The sequence below is a fragment of the Scyliorhinus torazame genome, chromosome 27, assembly GCF_047496885.1.
Source record: "Scyliorhinus torazame isolate Kashiwa2021f chromosome 27, sScyTor2.1, whole genome shotgun sequence".
NCBI lineage: Eukaryota > Metazoa > Chordata > Chondrichthyes > Carcharhiniformes > Scyliorhinidae > Scyliorhinus > Scyliorhinus torazame.
The window spans coordinates 7,613,317-7,637,813 of NC_092733.1; the positions used below are offsets into that span (position 1 = coordinate 7,613,317).

The 24,497-nt window shown below is 49.0% G+C and overlaps 1 protein-coding gene across 8 annotated transcripts in view; it reads left to right on the plus strand.

The window, feature by feature from the left end:
- Nucleotides 1-24,497, plus strand: part of LOC140403169 (voltage-dependent P/Q-type calcium channel subunit alpha-1A-like) — a 721,889-nt gene that overhangs the window by 344,829 nt on the left and 352,563 nt on the right. For all 8 annotated transcript variants that reach the window (XM_072490879.1, XM_072490875.1, XM_072490873.1 and 5 more), the window contains exon 7: nucleotides 10,275-10,378. In XM_072490879.1, coding sequence (XP_072346980.1) covers nucleotides 10,275-10,378 — 104 coding nt within the window. The remainder of the gene's footprint in view (nucleotides 1-10,274; nucleotides 10,379-24,497) is intronic.

Sequence of the window (24,497 nt, forward strand, 5' to 3'; positions counted from 1 at the left end):
CTTCTACTCTCTTAGAACCAAGATTGATCATCATCCTTGCTGATGATGAAATGAAATGGAACTCACTTATTGTCACGTAGGCTTCAAATGAAGTTACTGTGATAAGCCCCTAGTCGCCATATTCCGGCGCCTGTTTGGGGAGGCTGGTACGGGAATTGAACCGTGCTGCTGGCCTGCCTTGGTCTGCTTCCAAAGCCAGCTCTTTAGCCCTGTGCTAAACCAGCCCCTTGCGGCAACCCGTGTGGTACTGTTTGTTGTACGGAGATGCCTGTTTCTGCTCTAGAGCTGCTCTTGTCTTGGATGTCCCGGTAATCCCTGGTTACTGACCCTGGTCTTGATCTTGCTCAAATGGTATTGTTCATCATGAGTGTTAGCTGGTGAATCAACCATAAAGCATCCAATGTGCAGATGGTTATGACATTAGTAAATAGGAATTGTAAACCCATATGATTTGCCTCCCCCCAACCAGGGATATTGAGGTTGATTTTCCATTTCAAACTGAGGCTAACCAATTGGGCACTGGTCCAGGATTGAAGATGCGGTATTCTTGCTCTGTATGGTGCAGTGGCAGTGTTGCTACTATTTCATTGGGTGCTTCTTTCCTGCAGACAGCAGGGGTCCAGCGTTAAATATGTTACAAATGCTGAGCAATGAATGTGTCTGTTTGCTGGTTTAATCAACTAGATAGAATGTCCTAATTATATCTGTTGTTCATCTTATCGCAACCAGGGCTGGTTTAGCTCAGTGGGCTAGACAGCTGGTTTGTGATGCAGAACAAGGCCAGCAGCGCGGGTTCAATTCCCGTACCAGCTTACCCGAACAGGCGCCGGAATGTGGCGAGTAGGGGCTTTGCACAGTAACTTCATACTTGTGACAATAAAAGGTTATTATTATTGGCATCAACCTGACATTGTCTGAGTGTTCTTCAGGGAATAGTACAATTGGTCGAGGCAGTGGTGTCGTGGTAATGCCACTGGGCTTGACCAGTAATCCAAAGACCCAGGTTAATACTCTGAGGACATGGGTTCAAGTCACACCAGGGTAGCAGTTGGAGTTTGAATAAAATCTGGAATTAAAAGCCAGTCTCAAAAATGAAGAGCATTGATTCATTGATGTCCTTCAGAAAATCTGCCGGGCCTGGCCACAGCAATATGCTTGTCTCTTAACCCCCCCCCCCGGAATGGCCGAGCAAGCCACTCGGTATAGAACCGCTATGTAACCAAAAAAGAATTAAAGCCGTCAGACCACCCGACATCAACCTAGACACCTGAAACAACCTCCTTATTAACATCTGGGGGCTTGTACCAAAATTGGGAGAGCCGTCCCAGCCTGACCAAGGTATACTCACCGAATCATGCCTTATGTAAAATGTTGCAGACACCACCATCACCACCCCCGGGTATGCCCTGCCCACTGATAGGACACCCTGGCCAGATATGGCAGCACAGTAGTCGGGGCGAGTTGTACTGGGAATCCTCAAGGATCTGCCACTTTCTGGGACTGCCGCAGTCTGTGTGGTGTAGGGACATCAATGTTGCTGTTAGGAAAGAGTTCCAGGGCATCACGATGGCACAGTGGTTAGCACTGTTGCCTCACGGTGCCACCATCCTGGCTCTGGGTCACTGTCCGTGTAGAGTTTGCATATTCTCCCCGTGTCTGCGTGGGTTTCGTCCCCACAACCCAAAAGATGTGCAGAGTAGGTAGATTGGCCACGCTAAATTGCCCCTTAATTGGAAAAAAATGAATTGGGTACTAATGAATTGTAAAAAAAAAAGGAAAGGAGTTGCGGGATTTTGAACTGGTGCCAGTGAAGGAATGCCAATATAATCCAGAGTCAGGATGGTGTGTAGCTTGGAGGGCAACTTGCATTTGGGGGTGTTCCCATGCATCTGTTGTCCTGGTCCTTGTGGGTGGTAGAAGTTGTGGCTTCATGATACAGGGAAGGTTGTTGATGAAGTAGCTGAAGATAGTTGGGCTGAGCTCACTCCCTAAGAACCTCCTGCATTGATGTCCTGGAGCTGAGATTGACCTCCAACCACCACAACCATCATCCTTTGTGATTTGTGTTTCAGGGAAAGAGTATAAGCCCTGGATCTAGGACCTAGGGGCAGCACGGTAGCATTGTGGATAGCACAATTGCTTCACAGCTCAAGGGTCCCAGGTTCGATTCCGGTTTGGGTCACTGTCTGTGCGGAGTCTGCACATCCTCCCCGTGTGTGCGTGGGTTTCCTCCGGGTGCTCCGGTTTCCTCCCACAGTCCAAAGATGTGCAGGTTAGGTGGATTGGCCATGATGAATTGCCCTTAGTGTCCAAAATTGCCCTTAGTGTTGGGTGGGGTTACTGGGTTATGGGGTTAGGGTGGAGGTGTGGTCTTGGGTAGGGTGCTCTTTCCAAGGGCCGGTGCAGTCTCGATGGGCCAAATGGCCTCCTTCTGCACTGTAAATTCTATGTTAATCTATGTTAATCTCGGTTACTGCCAGCCACTCTCCGCACTCCTCAACCGTCAATCACGAAATAGTATTGACAGACCAAAAATTTGAGTCTGTAGACTTCTTAGCCTGTGTGAATCATACAGCTTTCTTCAATACGTTAAGAGTATTTATTTTCTTTTTTTCCATGCATTTTAGTGACTCAGAGGGCATGCTGGTAACCTGCACCTAGGCATCTACCCATTCTGATTTGAAATCAGTCAGAACTCATCAGTACTTTTTCTTTAATTTTTTCCTCCTGTCCCATTGCTACGATGACTGGCGTAAAGTGACAGCATCTGGTGATTACAGAGACACCGTGTAAAAGGATACGATTCACCTGGTCAGTACACGGTCCTATTGGAGTTCTCACGACCCTATGGTGCCAAATGACACCTGCGCTCACCTGTGGGTCTGTCCCCAATTTCTCACCTGTTCTTCTCTGGGGAAGTAGTGAGCAGGCATTGTGTAGACTGCAACAGGCTAAAAGAATAATCTCCAACCTGTTCCTTTTACTTGGAAGAGTTACAAAGGAAGGGGACGTTACAGAGTGAAGAAAGGAAATAATGATTAAAATTCTCAAGGACAAAATTATCGGGTGATGGGCTAATGTGTACCACACTTCAATTAACTATCACGTGAAGGACAGTGCTCTCATTAAATCTTCAAACTGCCATCTGTCTGGAATAATCTCCATGGTGTTGGTATTCTGATTCCATATATAGGGACTGTTGGAAGTATGGTTCATTTGGTAGTGCACTGCTCTGAGTCATGAGGAATGTGTAAGAATCAGTTGACCAAGGCGAGGAAGATGGCCGATGTTTATATTGTCTATTTACACCTGCTCCATCTTTCATTTAAACTACTTTCATCTAGTTCTGGCCTCTTGAGTGTTCAAATTTTAAAATTGCTCCTCCATTGATGGAATGCCATCAGTTAGGCTCTGAACTCTGGAATTCCCTCCTAAAGCTCTCCAAATCTAACTCTGCCTCATCCTTAAAGCCGCTCCTCAAAGCCTCCTGCCCAAAAATGGCCCTAAGTGGATCAGTGTCAAATCTTGCTTTATTGCTCCTGTAAGAAAGCTTGGGATATTTTATTAAGTCAAAGGCATTATGCCAAAGCTTGCTGTAGTTTATCAAACAGATGGCTCATTCATTGTGTGCGAAATGCTTTGAGATGTTACTGTGAAATGTGCCAAGGTGCTCTGTAAATGCCGAACTTTCTGTCTGTGCTGGAACTTGAGGGGCAGTGTTGAAACCTGGGAGATGATGCATCATTTGTTTTTGAAAAATCAAACCAGAGAACATGATTGAGTTTCAAAATTGATCTGTCACCTCCCAAATCCAGACTTGACGCTGCCTCTTGACATTGTTGGACGGTGACCGTACCTTGCTATCTGAAATCCTTTTTGACCTGCTTTCCCTCTTGATGTATTTTTTTCTGTCCTCTTGCTCCCTCTCATGGGCATCAAATGTAATATATCATTCAATGGAAATGTCAGCAGAAAAGATGCCAGGATCCTTCCAGGACCTTGCTTTAACTAATTGTGGCCCGGTGGCACAGTGGTTAGCACTGCTGCCTCACAGTACCAGGGACTCCTCTTCAATTCTGGCCTTACTGTCCGTGTGGAGTTTGCATGTTCTTCCTGTGTCTGCTTGGGTTTCCTGAGGGTGCTCCGGTTTCCTCCCACAGTCCAAAGGTGTGCGGGTTAAGTGGATTGGCCACGCTAAATTGCCCCTTAGTGTCTGGGGATGTGTAGGTTCTGCTACGGGAGTATGGGGATAGGGCCTAGACTGAAAGAAAATCTAACTGGAAGATGTCCATCTGAAACAAAGACTTTTATCCTTTTACTTTTAGTGGGGATGGGGATGTGTAGCGATATTGTCACTGGACTAGTGATCCAGAGACCCAGCATAATGATCTGGGGACCCAGGTTCGAATCCCACAACAGCAGGTGGCGGAACTTAAACTCAATAAAATATGGGGCTTTTCACAGTAACTTCATACTTGTGACAATAAAAGGTTATTATTATCTGGAATTAAAAGTCTAATGTTGACCATGAAACCGTTGTCGATTGTGGTAAAAACCCATCTGGTTCTCTGAGGTCCTTTAGGGAAGGAAATCTGCCATCTATACCTGGTCTGGCCTACATGTGACTCCAGACCCATAGCAATGTGCTTGACTCTTAAATGCCCACTGAAATAGCCTAACAAGCCACTCAGTTGTATTCAACATCGAGAAGGCAGCTCACCACCTGAAGGGCAACTAGGGAATGGCAATAAATGCTGGCCTAACTAGCAATGCCCACATCCTGTAAATGAATAAATTTGTAAAAATATTTTTAACACCCTTTTTCCCCTCTGTGTTAGTCTGTCTTGTGTGTGTAGAGGGTGGGGTGAGTTAAAGGGGGATTAGAAATTAGATAATAGTTAACCAGTTGTATTTGTTACCTATTTAATTATAATTATTGTTGTTAATAAAAGTTAATTGTGTTTAAATGTACAAACCTGATGAGTGTAGTAATCATACAGCCAAAGACTTGGGTATTTTTAAAATTAAGAGTTAATTTCAACTGTGTTGTGACTCCAGGTCAAGTGGTGCTCTAGCCCAGGGAGTTGTGACACTTTCAAGCAAGAGTGTGTGCTTTCAAAGATTAATTTCTGCTTCCCCCCCACCTAACCCTTTCATCTACAGTCATGTGTGCTCAATTTGAAGCTTGAAAGCACCCCACTGGAAGGAAATGAGAAGATATTGGAGGGGTAGTCACACTCAGGACAGCTTCTGCCTATCGCCACATGCCTAAGGAAACCTAAAACAGAGTGCACACACATTTGTTCAAAAAGTATACTCTTCTGATCCACTTCATAAAACCCTGGATGTCTCACAAATACGACACTCAAATTCAGTTCCTTCTCATTCTCGCAAGCTAAGTCTTCTTTTAAAGCAAAACTTAAATAGGTTAACAAGTAGAAGATATTGCCATTTTAATAATTCATAGTGTTCTCTAGAATGCACAGAGAAATAGAATAGATCCAACTGATCTCACCACTTACATGCGCTCCAAAGGATTGAAGTTTAGATCTTCTCCTGCAGACTTTTGGCAGTTATGATGATTGTTATAAGAATCACAGTCACTTCAGTCACCACCCCAACTTCATTAAAAGTGATTGGTATTCTGCTGAATTGCTAGTTCCAAATACTTTAAACAAAGCTTGTTAATAGCTCAGGGTTGATCTTCACTTTTAACTGTAACCGCAAATAGGTGGTTAAAAAAAAACATTGGCTGTCCATGATTTTTGATTTAATTGACTTTAATGCAAATGCTGTATAATGCCGGGTTGCATGATAGATAGGGTGTATAATGGGCAGGCTGTACAATGATGGGCTGTATAATGGACAGATTGTATAATAGGCAGGCTGTATAATGGACAGGTTGTATAATAGGCAGGCTGTATAATGGACAGGTTGTATAATAGGCAGGCTGTATAATGGACAGGTTGTATAATAGGCAGGCTGTATAATGGACAGGTTGTATAATAGGCAAGCTGTATAATGGACGGGCTGTATAATAGGCAGGCTGTATAATGGACGTACTGTATAATGGACGTGCTGTATAATGGACGTGCTGTATAATGGGCGTGCTGTATAATGGACGTGCTGTAAAATGGGCGGGCTGTATAATGGACGGCCTGCGTAACGGACGGCCTGTGTAACAGATGGGCTGTATAACGGACGGGCTGTATAATGGACGTGCTGTATAATGGACATGCTGTAAAATGGGCGGGCTGTACAATGGACGACCTGCGTAACGGACGGCCTATGTAACGGATGGGCTGTTTAACGACGGGCTGTATAACGGATGGGCAGTAATTGCTCTGGAGAGAGTGCAGAGGGGGTTTACAAGAATGTTACCAGGGCTAGAAGAGTGTGGCTACAAGGAGAGATTGGATAGGTTGTGTTATTTTCCTTGCAACAAAGAAGGCTAAGGGGTAACTTGATTGAGGTGTAAAATATTATGAGGGGAACAGAAACATAGAACACAGTGCAGAAGGAGGCCATTCAGCCCATCGAGTCTGCACCGATGCACTTAAGCCCTCACTTCCACCCTATCCCCGTAACCCAATAACCCCTCCTCACCTTTTTGGTCACTAAGGACAATTTAGCATGGCCAATCCACCTCACCTGCACGTCTTTGGACTGTGGGAGGAAACCGGAGCACCCGGAGGAAACCCACGCAAACACGGGGAGAACGTGCAGACTCCCCACAGACAGTGACCCAGCGGGGAATCGAACCTGTGACCCTGGCGCTGTGAAGCCACAGTGATAGAGTCAACAAGATTTTAAAAATTTCCTTGGTGGAGAATTCTAGAAACCGGGAGTATAGATTCAAAATAAGTGGCAGAAGGTGTAGATAATAATCTATAATAATCTTTATTACTGTCACAAGTAGGCTTACATTAACATTGCAATAAAGTCAACGTGAAAATCCCCTAGTCACCACATTCCGGCGCCTGTTCGGGTACACTGAGGGAGAATTCAGAATATCTAATTCACCTAACAAGCACGTCATTTGGGACTTGTGGGAGGAAACTGGTGCACCCGGAGAAAACCCACGCACACACGGGGAGAACGTGCAGACTCCGCACAGACAGTGACCCAAGCCGGAAATCGAACCCGTGTCTCTGGTGCTGTGAAGTATCAGTGCCAACTACTGTGCTACCGTGCCGCCTAAGGGGACACGAGTCAGAACATCTTTTATGCAGAGTATTGGGTGTCTGGAATTCGCTGCATGGGTTGGTAGTGGAGGCAGAGACCCTAAACTCTTTTTTAAAAAACCTTAAGTGCTGCAAGATACAGGGCTATGGCGGTACCGGGTGCAGGAAGGTAGGATTAGAAAGGGCACCTGGGTGTCCTCGGGGTGGCATGGGCAAGATGGGCCAAAAGGCCACCTCCTGTGCTTTAACTTTTCTATGATTCTATGGGAAATGAAGCAGGAGGCAGGATACTATGCAGGAGGCCACAGTGACTCTTCAGAGAGCACTTCTCCATAGTTTTCACTGAGGTGTGATGTTGGAAGCACGTTCTCTTGTTTAAATACATGCACAACTTCTCACTATCTGTGTAACCACCTCAAAACCTATAAAAACTCACTGCTGTGACTGATTTCTCTAAACCTGGTTTGATACACATTTTCTCTTTCCTTTGGCTTCACCAGGAGTGGCCATGTCTTCTGCTACCTTGGGCAAACTCATTGGAACGCCTTCCTTAAACTCATCTCCTCCTGTTGGAATCCAACTCTTTCACCAAGCTTTTGTTTACTTCTTGTAATGTCTCCTTCTTTGGCTTGATCTTCATTTTTTCCCCCCTTACAAGCCTGTCAAGTACCTTGGGAAGTTTTTCTTCGATGTTAAAGGCAACTTTTAAATGCAAGAGTGTCTACTTTAGGGGAAGCTGGGTTTAATTGTTCTGTTACAAACCTCATTTTGATTATTTTTGTTGGGAAAGGTAATTGTACAATGTTCACATTCAATGAATGTATTATCTGTCTTGCAGTCCCTTTCCCTCATTCTCTCTCCTTTTTCTCTCTTCCCTTTTCTCCCATTCCTTTCCTCCTTCTTCCCGTAAATACATTTTCATTCCTCTCCCTTGCCCACTCTCTCACATTCTCTGTTGTTTTTCTCCCATTTTATCACCATTTCTCTTAATTCTCTTCTTTTCCGATTCCTTCCTCTCTTTCATGTTCTGTCTTTGGGTAGGGTGTAACATCAAAGTCGGACTGCTTCTATCGCAACTTCTGTGGCAAATAAGAAAATCATTCCAGACATCACTTGAAATGCCTTTGCATTACTGAGTAAACCCTATTGTATATGGTTGCCAGCTTGGTAGATATTTTAGGAGCTGCAATATTATCTCACAGGGGTTTGAAGCACTGTATTGTTATCATGTGTAGTTCCTGTGAGTCTCTATATAATTACACAGAGATGTTGATGTGTGGTATGTCGCCATGGAGTCAAGCTCTGTGTTTTTAATTCAGTATTCTCTGTGATGTCACCCATCAAACAATGCAGAGGTTGCTATACTCTGTGGCCAGTAAGGCTGTTTTTTTATCATGTGTAAAATTCTGAATTTGGGATGATTTCTAAGTGAGCCAAAATATACAAATTCTGATCATCAGAATGCTGAGATTCTGACATGTCATACCAAGCTTCGGTCCAGATGGCACTCATCAACCACGGCATACGGATCATAGAATCCCTACAGTGCAGAAAGAGGCCATTCAGCCCATCAAGTCGGCACCGACCCTTCGAATGAGCACTCTAGCATTTACGTTTTTCAAAATAAGTTTAGAGTACCCAATTATTGTCTTCCAATTAAGGGGCAATTTAGCCTATTCACCTACCCTGCCCATCTTTTTGGGCTGTGGGGCACTTTGCTATTTATGAGTGCCACCCCATCCTATCCCCGTAATCCCATAACCTACATTGCACATCCCTAGACATTAAGGGGCAATTTATCATGGAAACCGGAGCACCCGGAGAAAACCCACGCAGACACAGAAAGTGCAGACTCCTCACAGACAGTGACCCAAGGTCGGAATGGAACCTGGGTCCCTGGAGCGGTGAGGCAGCAGTGCCAACCACTGTGCCACCGTGCCAAATTCTGGGATCTCCTCTCACATTATTGGGTTCGTGAACTTCAAATGATTTCCCCAATGGTGCTATTCATGCTGACTTTTAAAACAAAACACATTTAAATGAATGAACAGAGAGGCCAGATAAGGACACAACCCATCAGATGATTCGCCTGCTCTAATGATAAAGAATAGAGGCCTGGACAGCCCTATCTTCCATTCCTGATCTCGGCTCAAGACAGAAGTTGTGGCTTGAAAGCCGCTGGAAAGTGCATGCGTGGACGTTTCTCGCTGAAGTCAGCATCAAGTTTAACTGTGATGTTCCCATGGGAATGTAGCTTCATTCAATTCGCTAGTTAGAATTATGCAAGAAAAATAATAAGGTGGAGAGAATGCTAGAAATACAGAGCTTTTTGGGTAAAGACATTTATCCTGAAATCCTTATTGGATTTATTAGTGACTACCGATATGACGGCATGGTAACACGGGTTAGCACTGTTGCTTCACAGCGCCAGGAACCTGGGTTCGATTCCTGGCTTGGGTCACTGTCTGTGTGGAGTCTGCACATTTTCCCCTTGTCTGTGTGGGTTTCCTCCGGGTGCTCCGGTTTCCTCCCACAAGTCCCGAAAGACGTGCTATTTGGTGAATTGGACATTCTGAATTCTCCCTGTGCACCCGAACAGGCGCCGGAATGTGGCGACAAGGGGATTTTCACAATAACTTCATTGCAGTGTTAATATAAGCCTACTTGTAACACTGATAAAGATTATCATTATTATATCGATTATATTTATGACTCCTAGGTCTCCCCTACAAGTGGAAATATTTTCTCTACATCTGCGCTGTCAAGCACCTTCATGATTTTGAAGACCTTTTTTTTTAAGGCAAGATCAACTCTGGTTATAAACGTGGATAGTTTCATGGCTATCTGGGCAATTGAAGCATTGAGGAAGGATGTGGCAGAGACTGAGGTTGCAGTAACACTCTCTTACCCACTTTCTCTCCCCTTGTTTTCTTCCTCTTAGAGAGAAAAGAATGTGCATATTTATGAAACCATCTACAGGGCTGGGAAAGGAGAACTTCTGAATACCAGGAGGCAGGGGAGTAATGGGAATGTGGTTCCTGCACAAATACAAACTGACAGCTAATTTAATTTTTCTTCTATTCCTTGCAGAGCAATGATGCTTTAGGAAACACCTGGAACTGGCTGTATTTTATCCCCCTCATCATTATTGGCTCCTTTTTTATGCTGAACCTTGTGCTTGGTGTGTTGTCAGGGTAAGTAGCTCTTGGTTTATGTACATTTTTAAATGAAAGAGTTAGCTTCCCTGGCTTTAACACTGAGATCATTGTAAGATGTACCAGTTAAATGAAAGCAAGCTATTCCCATTTCCTGTGTGCTGTTATAGGGCACACACACGCGCACACATACATCCATACATACAGACACACATATACACACACATATACACACACATATGCACACATATACACACACATATACACACACACAAACTGTCTCTCGTCTTCAGTTGCTTTTCAGCACCCCCACCACATTGTGATGTCAGACTGCCAAGAAGGCAATATAACCAAACTGAAAAGGTCGCAAGCACTGTTGGTGTAGAAAAAGTAATGCCACATTATTGAGTGTGGTAGTGAAAGCCAGCACTTTCATAGAAGAGGACAAAACCATGGGGGGGGGGGCAAATTTAAAAGTGTTGTGTGCTGGAAGATGCAAAATAAATGGAATTCATATTGAATGAAACATCTTGATTTGACAATCAAGCTTCAAGGGATGCCTCTGGCTACAGCCTCTCCTGCTTAATGTCTGGTGGTGATTTCAGTCCAGGTTGGAATAACTGCTTATTTCCTGAACTTCTAACTTCTGATTTGGGTCCCTGATGTAATGACTTGACAAGTCTCGTCAGTTCTTTTCCACTCTCAGGGCAAGATCACTGTGAACCTCGTGTTGACAGCATGATGTTGATGTGAAAGCATCTAGAAATGTAGCAGAAGGGTGCTGTTCTTTAACACAGTGCTGTGTTAAAGAACTTTTAGAAACCTCTTCACTTCCCCATTACCCCCATCCACTCATAAAATCACTAACTCGTGCTTGGGTACAGTTTCATTAATCAAACATGTCCTAAACTATGCTCTTCATACATAACCTGGGCAGTGAAGGTTATAGGATTTTGAATCATGGCGGGCTTAGAACAGAACCCATTCCTTATTCGTTCTTGAGATGTGGGCGTCCCTGGATGGGCCAGCATTTGTTACCTATCTCTAATTGCCCTTGAACTGAGTGGCCTTTTCAAAGGGGGGCAGTTAAGAGTCTGTTGCATCACTGTGCGGGTCTGGAGTCACATGTAGGCCAGACCGGGTAAGGATGGCAGATTTCCTTCCCTGCAGGACATTAGTGAACCAGATGGGTTTTACGACAATCAGCAATGGTCTTCATGGTCAGCATTAAACTACCTATGTTTTCCTAACAAGGAAGAATTTCCAGACTGGAGGAGGGACAACCGAAATACATGAGTTCTCTGAATCCAAGTTGGCCGGGGAGGTCAGAAATCACTCCGATGGTGAAGGTGAGATCAGTTTTTCCCAGGAAGCCAGGTTGGATGAGCACTCCATGAGTTGACCCTGACTTCCTCAGTGAGTGACATGCAATGTTGCATTCAGCCTGATCATAAACTAAACCTATCTTCTGTCTCTTATGGGCAGCAGCAGATCTTGACAGAACAAGCATAGCCAGGCGAAGCCCAGCCCCCAGCTCACCTCAGAGGAGGGTGATGAGGATCTATTTAAAGAAGACCCACCATAGCACAGCATTCACCTGTACCCTCCACCGGCACAGACACACACCCCGGCAGATAATGCTTCTGGGTTAGGCTCAGGGTCCACATTCTGGAGAACACCTCACTGACACATCGCCACAGGAGTTGGGAGAAGTGACAGCCCAGGCCTCTGGTACCTTCAATACCGCTGGCAATGAGGATCTGCTGCGTCCGAGTCAGATGGTGGGTCTTTGGAAATGGCCATCTGACAAATACTGAGATGCAACAACAGAAAATCAGGTAGAATCACGAGAGGAATCCAACAGAAGGTCAATGGATGGAGGGTCCATTCTCGTTCTGTCTGATGTTGTATGTCCAACATGCAACCACCTTGAGGTCTCCATGAGAAGGGTGGTGATCACTTTGTCCAGCAGACCCCGCCAGATTTGGGCTCTGATCTGCACTGTCACTGTATGCATTGGTGGGATTGATCAGTGGCTAGGCGAGAGGGGACATGGCACCTTGACCTCCTTGAGCTTCTTCTCCTCGGGAAGTCAGATCGGCCCTGAGGCACCAACAGGAAGGACCCCGGGCCACCTGCCCAGATGATTTTGAGATTAATCAGCGATCCCAACCACCTCAACCTGTGCCCCCCTTCACCTCCAGTTGTACATGCTGAGGAGGGTGCACCTGACCCACTGCAGGTGACCCAAAAGCAGGCTAGGGCCCTCCAGGGTACGCTTGTCAAAGTCATCAAAGACGAGAGGTAACGATAAAGTCACTATAATCCCAGATGGCCAAACCTTGCATTCCTCTTTGAGGGGGAGAGCTGACTGGTGGTGATTTAACCTGAGGGTCACCACACCTCAGGCGAGGGGCAAGGTTGAGAAGGCGGGGCCTTCATGAATAACCTCAGCCGGTACGGGAATTGAACCCACGCTGCTGGCTTCGCTCTGCATCACGAATCAGCTGTCTCGTCAGCAGCCTGCCTCCAACTGTGTACAGATGTTGGGCATGCACCACGACGTAACATAGATTAAGAAACTTGACATCACTTCTGGGTCACAGGTGTTAAATCACTGCTAATATCATTCACCTTTCTAAATACATCTGCTGTTCATGAGAATGGTCTTGTCATTTGAAAGCGTTGTGCAAATGCATCTATGTGCTCTCTTATTGTGAGGGTGAGTCATGTTCCCACTTAATGATCAACTCCCTTTGTGAGCCTCACATTCACGATAGTTCATGAATCATGATAATTTCTCTGCCCTTGTGTTGACAGGGAAATGTGTCAAAATCTTTACTGGAAGTGTCTGCCAAAATGTATTAATAACTTATACTCCATACAAGACAACAGGTGAACTTAGTAAGCTTGCCGGGTCAGCTATAATTGTTTCTCAGAATGAGAAAGCTGCCTTCATTGATAATACCAAAGCACAAGATCTGCCATGATGCTCCCTCCAACCATGCATGTACCTCAGTGTCCTTTGACACAGTGTTTGCGCTGTTACGCCGCCTTTCACTTCCCAGCGTGCACGGATACAGGACTTTTCCAAAGGTTAAGGCCGAGAGAAACATTCTAAAAACATTTTTTATTGAGGAACAACTTAGCGTGGCCAATCCACCTACCCTGCACATCCTTGGGTTGTGGGGATGAGACCCACGCAGACACGGGGGAAATGTGCAAACCCCACACGGGCAGTGACCCAGGGCTGGGATTGAACCCGGGTCCTCGGCGCCGTGAGGCAGCAGTGCCAACCACTGCGCCACCGTGCCGCCAGGCCAGGTGAATCCTGAAGGTTGAAGGTGCAAGTCCAAATGCTGATCTTGTTCTCAATGTCACTGGCTGTAAACACCTTTCAGTGCAGTGGCATGGCACTAAGGGGCAGAAGGAAAGGTGGTGTGTCCCATTGCCTGTACCTTAACCCACCTGGAATCTTGTGTCTATCAGTGTGGCACAGGCAGCTCTTCGCTTTGTGCTTCTATGATGATATTGTTTTTTAAAAATATTTTTATTCGTGGCATTTTCCAATATATGCAGACAAAGAGAAAACAGCAACACCAATATTCATTAAATGGTTACCAACTCCTCGCCCTAGCCCACTCCCTCCACTCCCCTTTTTTGATTTTAATAACAATCCCAAAGAGAAAACAAAGCCCCCATCCCCTCCATCGCTGATATTTTACCACTCCTTAAAGAATTTGATGAATGGCCTTCACCTCGAGAAGAACCCCTCTTCTGCGCATCTAAGAGTGAACTTTATTTTCTCAATGTGCAGAAACTCCGCCAAGTCGCTCACCCAAACCCCTGCTTTAGGTGGCTCCGCGCCCCATCATTCGAGCAATATCCGCCTCCGGGCTATCAGGGAGGCAAAGGCTAACACGTCAGCCTCTCCCCACCTGCACTCCAGGATCCTCCGAAACCCCAAATATTTCCACCAGTGGGCTCGGAGCCAACCTTATCCCTGGAATGTTCGACATTGTTTCTCCAAAACTTTTCCAAAACCCCTCCAGCTTCAGACATGCCCAGAACATGTGGGTGTGGTTCCCCAGCTCCCCTGCACACCTCCTACATCTATGATCCACTCCAGGAAACAACCGACTCATCCTCAACGCAGTCATGTACGCCCAATGCACCACTTTAAACTGGATCAGACTCAGTCTCGCACATGAGGAGGATGAGTTTCTCCTTCACAGAGCCTCACTCAAACCCCAGCTTCAATGATCCCGGACGTCTGCCTTACCTCCTCCATCAGCTCCCATATAAACCTTACCCTCCCCCATCTCGTACTCCGACAGAATTTTACCTTGTAGCATCAGGGTGGCAGCTCCGGGAACAAACCCAGCTCCTTCCCCAAAGAGTGTCTAATCTGCAGGTAGCTAATCCCATTCCCCTTTGGCATTGGGGCATGACCCCTAACTCCGCAAACCTTCTCTCTATAAACAGGTTCCTGAGGTATTCTATCCCCACCTGCTCCCACACCCTGAATTTAGAGTCCAGTCCATGATTTCTGCACATTGACATGCCTTCCATCTTAAAGTGCTGTTGGCACTGGTTCCACACCCTCAGCGCTGATACCACTACATCTGAAAATGAAAATTGCTTATTGCCACAAGTAGGCTTTAAATGAAGTTACTGTGAAAAGCCCCTAGTCGCCACATTCCGCCGCCTGTTCGGGGAGGCTGGTACGGGAAACGAGTGACTGGCGAGAAAACGAGAGATGCCAGCAATAACGCCCTCAAACTTGACCCTCTGCATGGGGGTCACCTCCATTCGTCCCCATTCACCTCCCAAGGCTGTTACCATCTTGCCTCCACGGTCCCTCATCAGCCCAATCTCTGTCACTGCCACCTGCCTCCTCAGCTGGTGTGCGGGAATCCTGCTGGCTTTTTCCCCAGGCTCATACATCACCCCTCTGGCTCGACTCAACTGTCCCACTGCTTTCCCCGTAGACATAAGCCCTATCTCCATTTGGTGCTTCTTTCCTTTTACGAGGGTCTCCGCGTGCCTCTGGTCTACTGCCAGAATGGCCTCCACCAACCTCTGCCTCTGTCTGCTCCACACTAAGGCGCAATTTATCATGGTCAATCTACCTAACCTGCACACCTTTGGATTGCGGGAGGAAACCGGAGCACCCGGAGGAAACCCACGCAGACACGGGGAGACCGTGCAAACTCCACACACAGGCTGGAATTGAACCCAGGTCCCTGGCGCTGTGAGGCAGCAATGCTAACCATTGTGCCATCATGTTGCAGGTAGACTTTGAATGCTGCACTCCCCTCGAGGACAGATAGCTGCAATCTACTCATTTCCAACCGTTATTTATACCGGTCTAAGATTGGGAGGAGGAATGTGACCCTGGCGATTGGTGTTTTAATGAGTCTTCATGACATGGTAATGGATACATAATGGTGTTCCTGACATGGATAAGTGGGAAATCCATCACCACCATCAGCCATCATGAAAGTGGTGAGGGGAGAAATTCCGAACTGATTTCCCACAGTGGGACTCTGATTTGTGGATGTGTCCAAAATTTTTTCTACTCCCACCTAACACAAAACCCACCGCTGGCAGGACCAGAAAATTCCACCCCTTGTGTCCCGTCCCAACTAAAGTATTCACAGCACTGAAAAAGTGAAAACAGCCTCTGAGAATGTAGATGAACAGAACCAAATAATCACAAATTAAATCTGACACCTCCCTTAATCCAAAACAACTTTAACTGTGAATGATGAGATTCTGCATTTTTCATATTAATTTTATATAATGTAGACTGAATTTTGTACAATATATAGACCAAATTCATTTTATTGTAGGATCTGAGAATGTGCAATTTTTGGATCTGAGTAATTGCTTGAAAAAGTAGAGATCCTGAAGTAATTTAATGAAGTTTCAGTGATCACAAAATGTATTCACCAAGTTAAGTAGGAACGTGCTGGAGAGTGTGGGGGTGGGGTGGAGAGTGTGGGGGTGGAGAATGTGGGGGTGGGGTGGAGAGTGTGGGGGTGGGGTGGAGAGTGTGGGGGTGGGGTGGAGAGTGTGGAGGTGGGGTGGAGAGTGTGGGGACGGGGTGGAGAGTGTGGGGGTGGGGTGGAGAGTGTGGGGACGGGGTGGAGAGTGTGGGGGTGGGGTGGGGAGTGTGGGGACGGGGTGGAGAGTGTGGGGGTGTTGTGGAGAGTGTGGGGACGGGGTGGAGAGTGTGGGGGTGGGGTGGAGAGTGTGGGGGTGGAGAATGTGGGGGTGGGGTGGAGAGTGTGGGGGCTGGGTGGAGAGTGTGGGGGTGGAGTGGAGAGTGTGGGGGTGGGGTGGAGAGTGTGGGGGCGGTGTGGGGACGGGGTGGAGAGCGTGGGGGTGGGGTGGAGAGTGTGGGGACGGGGTGGAGAGTGTGGGGGTTGGGTGGAGAGTGTGGGGGTGGGGTGGAGAGTGTGGGGGTGGAGAATGTGGGGGTGGGGTGGAGAGTGTGGGGGTGGGGTGGAGAGTGTGGGGACGGGGTGGAGAGTGTGGGGGTGGGGTGGAGAGTGTGGGGGTGGGGTGGAGAGTGTGGGGGTGGGGTGGAGAGTGTGGGGGCTGGGTGGAGAGTGTGGGGGTGGGGTGGAGAGTGTGGGGGTGGAGAATGTGGGGGTGGGGTGGAGAGTGTGGGGGTGGGGTGGAGAGTGTGGGGACGGGGTGGAGAGTGTGGGGGTGGGGTGGAGAGTGTGGGGGTGGTGGGAGAGTGTGGGGACGGGGTGGAGAATGTGGGGGTGGGGTGGAGAGTGTGGGGACGGGGTGGAGTGTGTGTGGGTGGGGTGGAGAGTGTGGGGGTGGGGTGGAGAGTGTGGGGGCGGGGTGGAGAGTGTGGGGACGGGGTGGAGAGTGTGGGGGTGGGGTGGTGAGTGTGAGGGCGGGGTGGAGAGTGTGGGGGTGGAGAGTGTGGGGGTGGGGTGGAGAGTGTGGGGGTGGGGTGGAGAGTGTGGGGGTGGGGTGGAGAGTGTGGGGGTGGGGTGGAGAGTGTGGGGACGGGGTGGAGAGTGTGGGAGTGGGGTGGAGAGTGTGGGGACGGGGTGGAGAGTGTGGGGGTGGGGTGGAGAGTGTGGGGGTGGGGTGGAGAGTGTGGGGATGGGGTGGGGAGTGTGGGGATGGGGTGGAGAGTGTGTGGGTGGGGTGGAGAGTGTGGGGACGGGGTGGAGAGTGTGGGGGTGGGGTGGAGAGTGTGGGGGTGGAGAATGTGGGGGTGGGGTGGAGAATGTGGGGGTGGGGTGGAGAGTGTGGGGGCTGGGTGGAGAGTGGGGGGGTGGAGTGGAGAGTGTGGGGGTGGGGTGGAGAGTGTGGGGGCGTGTGGGGACGGGGTGGAGAGTGTGGGGGTGGGGTGGAGAGTGTGGGGACGGGGTGGAGAGTGTGGGGGTTGGGTGGAGAGTGTGGGGGTGTGGTGGAGAGTGTGGGGGTGGAGAATGTGGGGGTGGGGTGGAGAGTGTGGGGGTGGGGTGGAGAGTGTGGGGACGGGGTGGAGAGTGTGGGGGTGGGGTGGAGAGTGTGGGGTTGGGGTGGAGAGTGTGGGGGTGGGGTGGAGAGTGTGGGGGCGGGGTGGAGAGTGAGGGGGCGGGGTGGAGAGTGTGGGGGTGGGGTGGAGAGTGTGGGGGTGGAGAGTGTGGGGGTGGAGAATGTGGGGGTGGGGTGGAGAGTGTGGGGGTGGGGTGGAGAGTGTGGGGACGGGGTGGAGAGTGTGGGGGTGGGGTGGAGAGTGTGGGGGTGGGGTGGAGAGTGTGGAGACGGGGTGGAGAATGTGGGGGTGGGGTGGAGAGTGTGGGGACGGGGTGGAGTGTGTGTGGGTGGGGTGGACAGTGTGGGGGTGGGGTGGAGAGTGTGGGGGCGGGGTGGAGGTGTGGGGACGGGGTGGAGAGTGTGGGGATGGGGTGGTGAGTGTGGGGGTGGAGAGTGTGGGGGTGGGGTGGAGAGTGTGGGGACGGGGTGGAGAGTGTGGGGGCGGGGTGGAGAGTGTGGGGGCGGGGTGGAGAGTGTAGGGGCGGGGTGAAGAGTGTGGGGGCGGGGTGAAGAGTGTGGGGGCGGGGTGGAGAGTGTGGGGACGGGGTGGAGAGTGTGGGGACGGGGTGGAGAGTGTGGGGACGGGGTGGAGAGTGTGGGGACGGGGTGGAGAGTGTGGGGGTGGGGTGGAGAGTGTGGGGGCGGGGTGGAGAGTGTGGGGACGGGGTGGAGAGTGTGGGGACGGGGTGGAGAGTGTGGGGTTGGGGTGGAGAGTGTGGGGACGGGGTGGAGAGTGTGGGGGTGGAGTGGAGAGTGTGGGGTGGGGTGGAGAGTGTGGGGACGGGGTGGAGAGTGTGGGGACGGGGTGGAGAGTGTGGGGACGGAGTGGAGAGTGTGGGGACGGGGTGGAGAGTGTGGGGACGGGGTGGAGAGTGTGGGGACGGGGTGGAGAGTGTGGGGACGGGGTGGAGAGTGTGGGGACGTGGTGGAGAGTGTGGGGACGGGGTGGAGAGTGTGGGGACGGGGTGGAGAGTGTGGGGGTGGGGTGGAGAGTGTGGGGGTGGGGTGGAGAGTGTGGGGGTGGGGTGGAGAGTGTGGGGACGGGGTGGAGAGTGTTGGGGTTGGGGTGGAGAGTGTGGGGCGGGGTGGAGAGTGTGGGGACGGGGTGGAGAGTGTGGGGGTGGGGTGGAGAGTGTAGGGACGGGGTGGAGAGTGTGGGGGCGGGGTGGAGAGTGTGGGGGTGGGGTGGAGAGTGTAGGGACGGGGTGGAGAGTGTGGGGGTGGGGTGGAGAGTGTGGGGGTGGGGTGGAGAGTGTGGGGACGGGGTGGAGAGTGTGGGGGCGGGGTGGAGAGTGTGGGGACGGGGTGGCGAGTGTGGGGACGGGGTGGAGAGTGTTGGGGTTGGGGTGGAGAGTGTGGGGGCGGGGTGGAGAGTGTGGGGACGGGGTGGAGAGTGTGGGGGTGGGGTGGAGAGTGTAGGGACGGGGTGGAGAGTGTGGGGGCGGGGTGGAGAGTGTGGGGGCGGGGTGGAGAGTGTGGGGGTGGGGTGGAGAGTGTGGGGGCGGGGTGGAGAGTGTGGGGGTGGGGTGGAGAGTGTAGGGACGGGGTGGAGAGTGTAGGGACGGGGTGGAGAGTGTGGGGACGGGGTGGAGAGTGTGGGGACGGGGTGGAGAGTGTGGGGGCGGGGTGGAGAGTGTGGGGACGGGGTGGAGAGTGTGGGGACGGGGTGGAGAGTGTGGGGACGGGGTGGAGAGTGTGGGGACGGGGTGGAGAGTGTGGGGGCGGGGTGGAGAGTGTAGGGGCGGGGTGGAGAGTGTGGGGGCGGGGTGGAGAGTGTGGGGGCGGGGTGGAGAGTGTGGGGGTGGGGTGGAGAGTGTGGGGACGGGGTGGCGAGTGTGGGGACGGGGTGGAGAGTGTTGGGGTTGGGGTGGAGAGTGTTGGGGGCGGGGTGGAGAGTGTGGGGACGGGGTGGAGAGTGTGGGGGTGGGGTGGAGAGTGTAGGGACGGGGTGGAGAGTGTGGGGGCGGGGTGGAGAGTGTGGGGGCGGGGTGGAGAGTGTGGGGGTGGGGTGGAGAGTGTGGGGGCGGGGTGGAGAGTGTGGGGGTGGGGTGGAGAGTGTGGGGACGGGGTGGAGAGTGTAGGGACGGGGTGGAGAGTGTGGGGACGGGGTGGAGAGTGTGGGGACGGGGTGGAGAGTGTGGGGGCGGGGTGGAGAGTGTGGGGACGGGGTGGAGAGTGTGGGGACGGGGTGGAGAGTGTGGGGACGGGGTGGAGAGTGTGGGGACGGGGTGGAGAGTGTGGGGGCGGGGTGGAGAGTGTAGGGGCGGGGTGGAGAGTGTGGGGGCGGGGTGGAGAGTGTAGGGGCGGGGTGGAGAGTGTGGGGGCGGGGTGGAGAGTGTGGGGGCGGGGTGGAGAGTGTGGGGGTGGGGTGGAGAGTGTGGGGGTGGGGTGGAGAGTGTGGGGCCAGGGTAGAGAGTGTGAGAAACACACCCAATCACCCTATTACACAGTAAAGCTCATCTTTAGTTGTTACTCAATGGCTCGGATTTTGCATCAGCGTTTGTCGTGGGTGTAAAATCACACGGCAGTCAAAAAACCAGAATCAAATATTGGAACTTAAATTATAAAAACAAGAATCTTGCCGGTGGGATCAGCAAACCCCCGGGGCAGGGGGCGGGGGTGCTGATCCTGGCAAATTAAACCAGCATAAACAATCAGAGAAAACACAAACGTGAATGGTTACAGACTTGGCTCACTTAGTTTAGTTCCGCTTAATACTTCTAAGAATGAACGTTCAAATATTTGCTGCTGTGATGGCTCCTGTTGAAGCTGGTACACAGTGAACAACGAGCAGTATGACACCGATACTGACACTGCCAGCAAAGTTGATGCAATGCACAGCTAATACGCTGGTGTCATCCAAAGCATTGACTGGCAAGATTCTGACACGCATCACAAACTTTAATGATGTCTCCCCACTAAAGCTCAGAAAGAAAAGGATGGCAGCACACAAGTGTGTCCACTAGGTTCCAACAGAATTACCAATGTCCTTGGTTATTAAGTTACATTTCACCTCCATTAATAGTTTTATCTCCTAGTTTCCTCCCTTTGTCTCCTGATTTTTGCACTTGTAATGACAATTTCCTGCTACAGCAGGAAACTATATAGCAGGAGACTGGATGGTACATTTTGGTAGGCAATTTAAGAGTGAAGACATCGCAATGGAGCATGATCTGGTTCTACCAACATGTTTCATCTTTCATTCTCACTCCACAGTATAAATATTTCCCACTTTCTCTGTCAGCTTTGACAAAGAGTCATCGGACTCGAAACATTAGCTCTTTTCTCTCCCTACAGATGCTGCCAGACCTGCTGAGATTTTCCAGCATTTTCTCTTTCGTTTCAGATTCCAGCATCCGCAGTCATTTGCTTTTATCTACCAACATGCATATGTTTACAATATCCAGCACAGGAATTTCAAGCCATTTATATCAGCCCAGTTGCTCCCGGAGTGAGAGTAACTAACCTCGTACAAACAGAAAAAGTTGGAAATACTCCACAGGCCAGGTAGCTGAGGTGAAACGAGTTAACAAAGTCCGAATAGTGACCTTTGGTCAGAACAAACTGAGGAACAAATAATGAGCCGTTACTCTTTAAATCATGAGGTGAAACCAAAGAGAAAATGATGGAAAATCTCAGCAGGTCTGGCAGCATCTGTAGGGAGAGAACAGAGCTAACGTTTGGCCTTTCACACCTTTTGTTCTCTCTGGGGACTGCCATTAACACTCTTTCCCCGTGATTTCTGTAGCTATTAGCACCACGTTTCCCTGAGTTTCTGTGGCTATGACTCATCTTTCATTCTCACTCCACAGTATAAATATTTCCCACTTTCTCTGTCTGTTAGCTTTGACAAAGAGTCATCGGACTCGAAACGTTAGCTCTTTTCTCTCCCTACAGATGCTGCCAGACCTGCTGAGATTTTCCAGCATTTTCTCTTTGGTTTCAGATTCCAGCATCCGCAGTAATTTACTTTTATTATTTAAAATCATGAGGTGACCTCTACGGATGTTGAACTGGGTAGTAGCCCCAAAATATTGTGGTTATATTCTCATTTACCATTGCTGCTAGACTGCCCAAATCCTCGCATCTTTCAGACAGCCACCGATTTGTAATCAACTAACTTCATTGCTATTAAGCATACAGGATTCCAACACAATTCTGAGATACACCTAAGACATTCCACCCATTAATGACCTCAGCAGTAACTCTTTAAGATTTCTGTGGGGTCAGGAGAAGCTTAACTAGCTCCACACAATCTTCCAGTATGTCCATGACCTTCCTTAATTCGCTACCAGTCTTTACAACATGCAATTTGGCTTGGTGTTAGAGCAGTCAGAATTTATAGCCCTTTCAGCTGCAAAGAACAGTGCTCACTGCTCACAGGCAATGTGGAACTATGTCTCTAGCCTCTTGCAGTGACTTTGGACATTTAAGTGCAAGCACTCCTCCCATCACCCATCTGAAATCTACACAAAGTTCAATCAACTCCATGAGGTTGTATAACCAAGCACAAATAAATGTATATATTTGCAAGGGGCTCGTTTACATCCATCGAGGAACTTCCATCTTTCTGACGTGCACTGATTGTTACTTAAAATACCATATGTGAGCAAACTTTTATCGAACGTTTGTGAGCAAACAGTGGCATGGAACAGCAAATCGGGTGCGAGCAAGGATGATTTAATCAATTAAGGTGAACAGCCAGCACATGTTTTATTAACAAGAACAGTGGATGCCAGAAAAATTAAGTCCACCTGATCAATAACCAGTTGAACTGTTGGTCGAATTACCACTTGACAATGTAATGAACCTGAGCAACTTTGATGATTGTGAAGACAACACTTAGATGATTTATTTGCCAATAGCTCTTCAGACAACTGTAGCCAATGGAGTGAAGATGGAGGGGCTGTTTAGCACAGGGCTAAATCGCTGGCTTTGAAAGCAGACCAAGGCAGGCCAGCAGCACGGTTCAATTCCCGTTACAGCCTCCCCGAACAGACGCCGGAATGTGGCGACTAGGGGCTTTTCACAGTAACTTCATGAAGCCTACTTGTGACAATAAGCAATTTTCATTTCATTTTTCATTTCAAGATGTTGTTAAAGGGTCAGCAATCTGCTTTTCAAAAAAATATTTATTTTTACCACATTTGGGCATTTTTATGGGATGTGGGTGTCGCTGACTCGGCCAGCATTTATTGTCCATCCCTAATTGCCCTCGAGAAGGTTGTGCTGAGCTGCTTTCTTGAACCACTGCAGCCCCTATGGTGTAGGGACACCCATAGTGCTGTTAGTGCTATAATCAGCTTTTGTCCTGAATCTTTGTTGAATCAGCCACCTTTAATGAGAAAGTGCTACAATTGAGTTCACTGTCTCTCCAGTAGAGAGGAGAAAACTGGCTAGGATTTCTGACTCTGATCATCATTAAATGACCTCTGATATAGATATAGACTGTGAGTTTGGAGTAGGGTCAGGACTCTGCTTGACATCCCATGAGGTAAAATAACCTACCAATATTCCTTTAGCACCCAGTGATCTGCACCACAGCAGGAGTCAGTCACTGCAAGAGACAAGGGGAAAAATTTAGGATTTTACTGAAATGTACAATCTTAACAGACTGGTTCCCATTACTAAGTTCATGTACATCAGGTGGAGAGTATATGGCTGGTCCCTTTCATATTATAGAAATCCCTCTTGGTCTTGTAATCTGATCCCTTTCTAAACCTTTCACTTTGCTAGATTTTTACCCACTTTCTAAAGCTTCTTGAAAACCAATTCTTTCAGCCATGCCTCTCGTCACCTTTTCTAATCTCTTCCCAATCTTGTCTCAAAGTCCAGATCCCTTTGTAAAAGCACCTTAGGATGTTTTGCATATTAAGGAGAGAAATCTCCTCCATGATTCTGGAAGAAATCTGATGTAATAACAGTGGAAAAAGAGAGAATATTTGTGCCATGCCTTTTCATCTATCAGGAAGTCTCTCCCATGCCTGTCATCACGAACCGTAGTGATTGCTTGCATGCACTGTCTAGGCCTCCTGTGGATATCATTCTCACCATCCCAATTCTCGGGCGAGTCATGTGGAAAGTAATAGTCGGTCTTGGGAAGAGGTGGCAATGATCCTATGGTCTCAATGGGGAGAGTGAGTGAGTGCGCACCCATGTAGCATCTTCTCTCCCTCTTTCAGGCCGAACACTGACGAGGAGAAGGCTTCAACCTTCTGGTGCAGCAGAAGGGTCAGGATTTTTCCCACTGGAATCCCTGTCCAACAAAGAGAATCAACCCTAAATATTTAATATAAGTAGAGGTTATTGCTTTACTTTTAATGATGATGATGCATTCAAATTTTCTCCCTGGCAGCTTAACTAGCAGGTTTAACTGCTACACATCATATGTAAACAGCAGTGTAATTAATATAATTGTGGATGTTGGTGATTTATGGCAGTTTCCATAAGAGGGATGTACCTTTTCCATCATTTTTCCCCCAAGCATTTATTTCTTCTGGCACAAAGGAGCTATTACAGCCCCCTTCTGTGGTCTTTTTAAAATTCCTTTCACAGGATGTGGGCGTCGCTAATGGAAATTACATATTTTGTAAAGGTGACA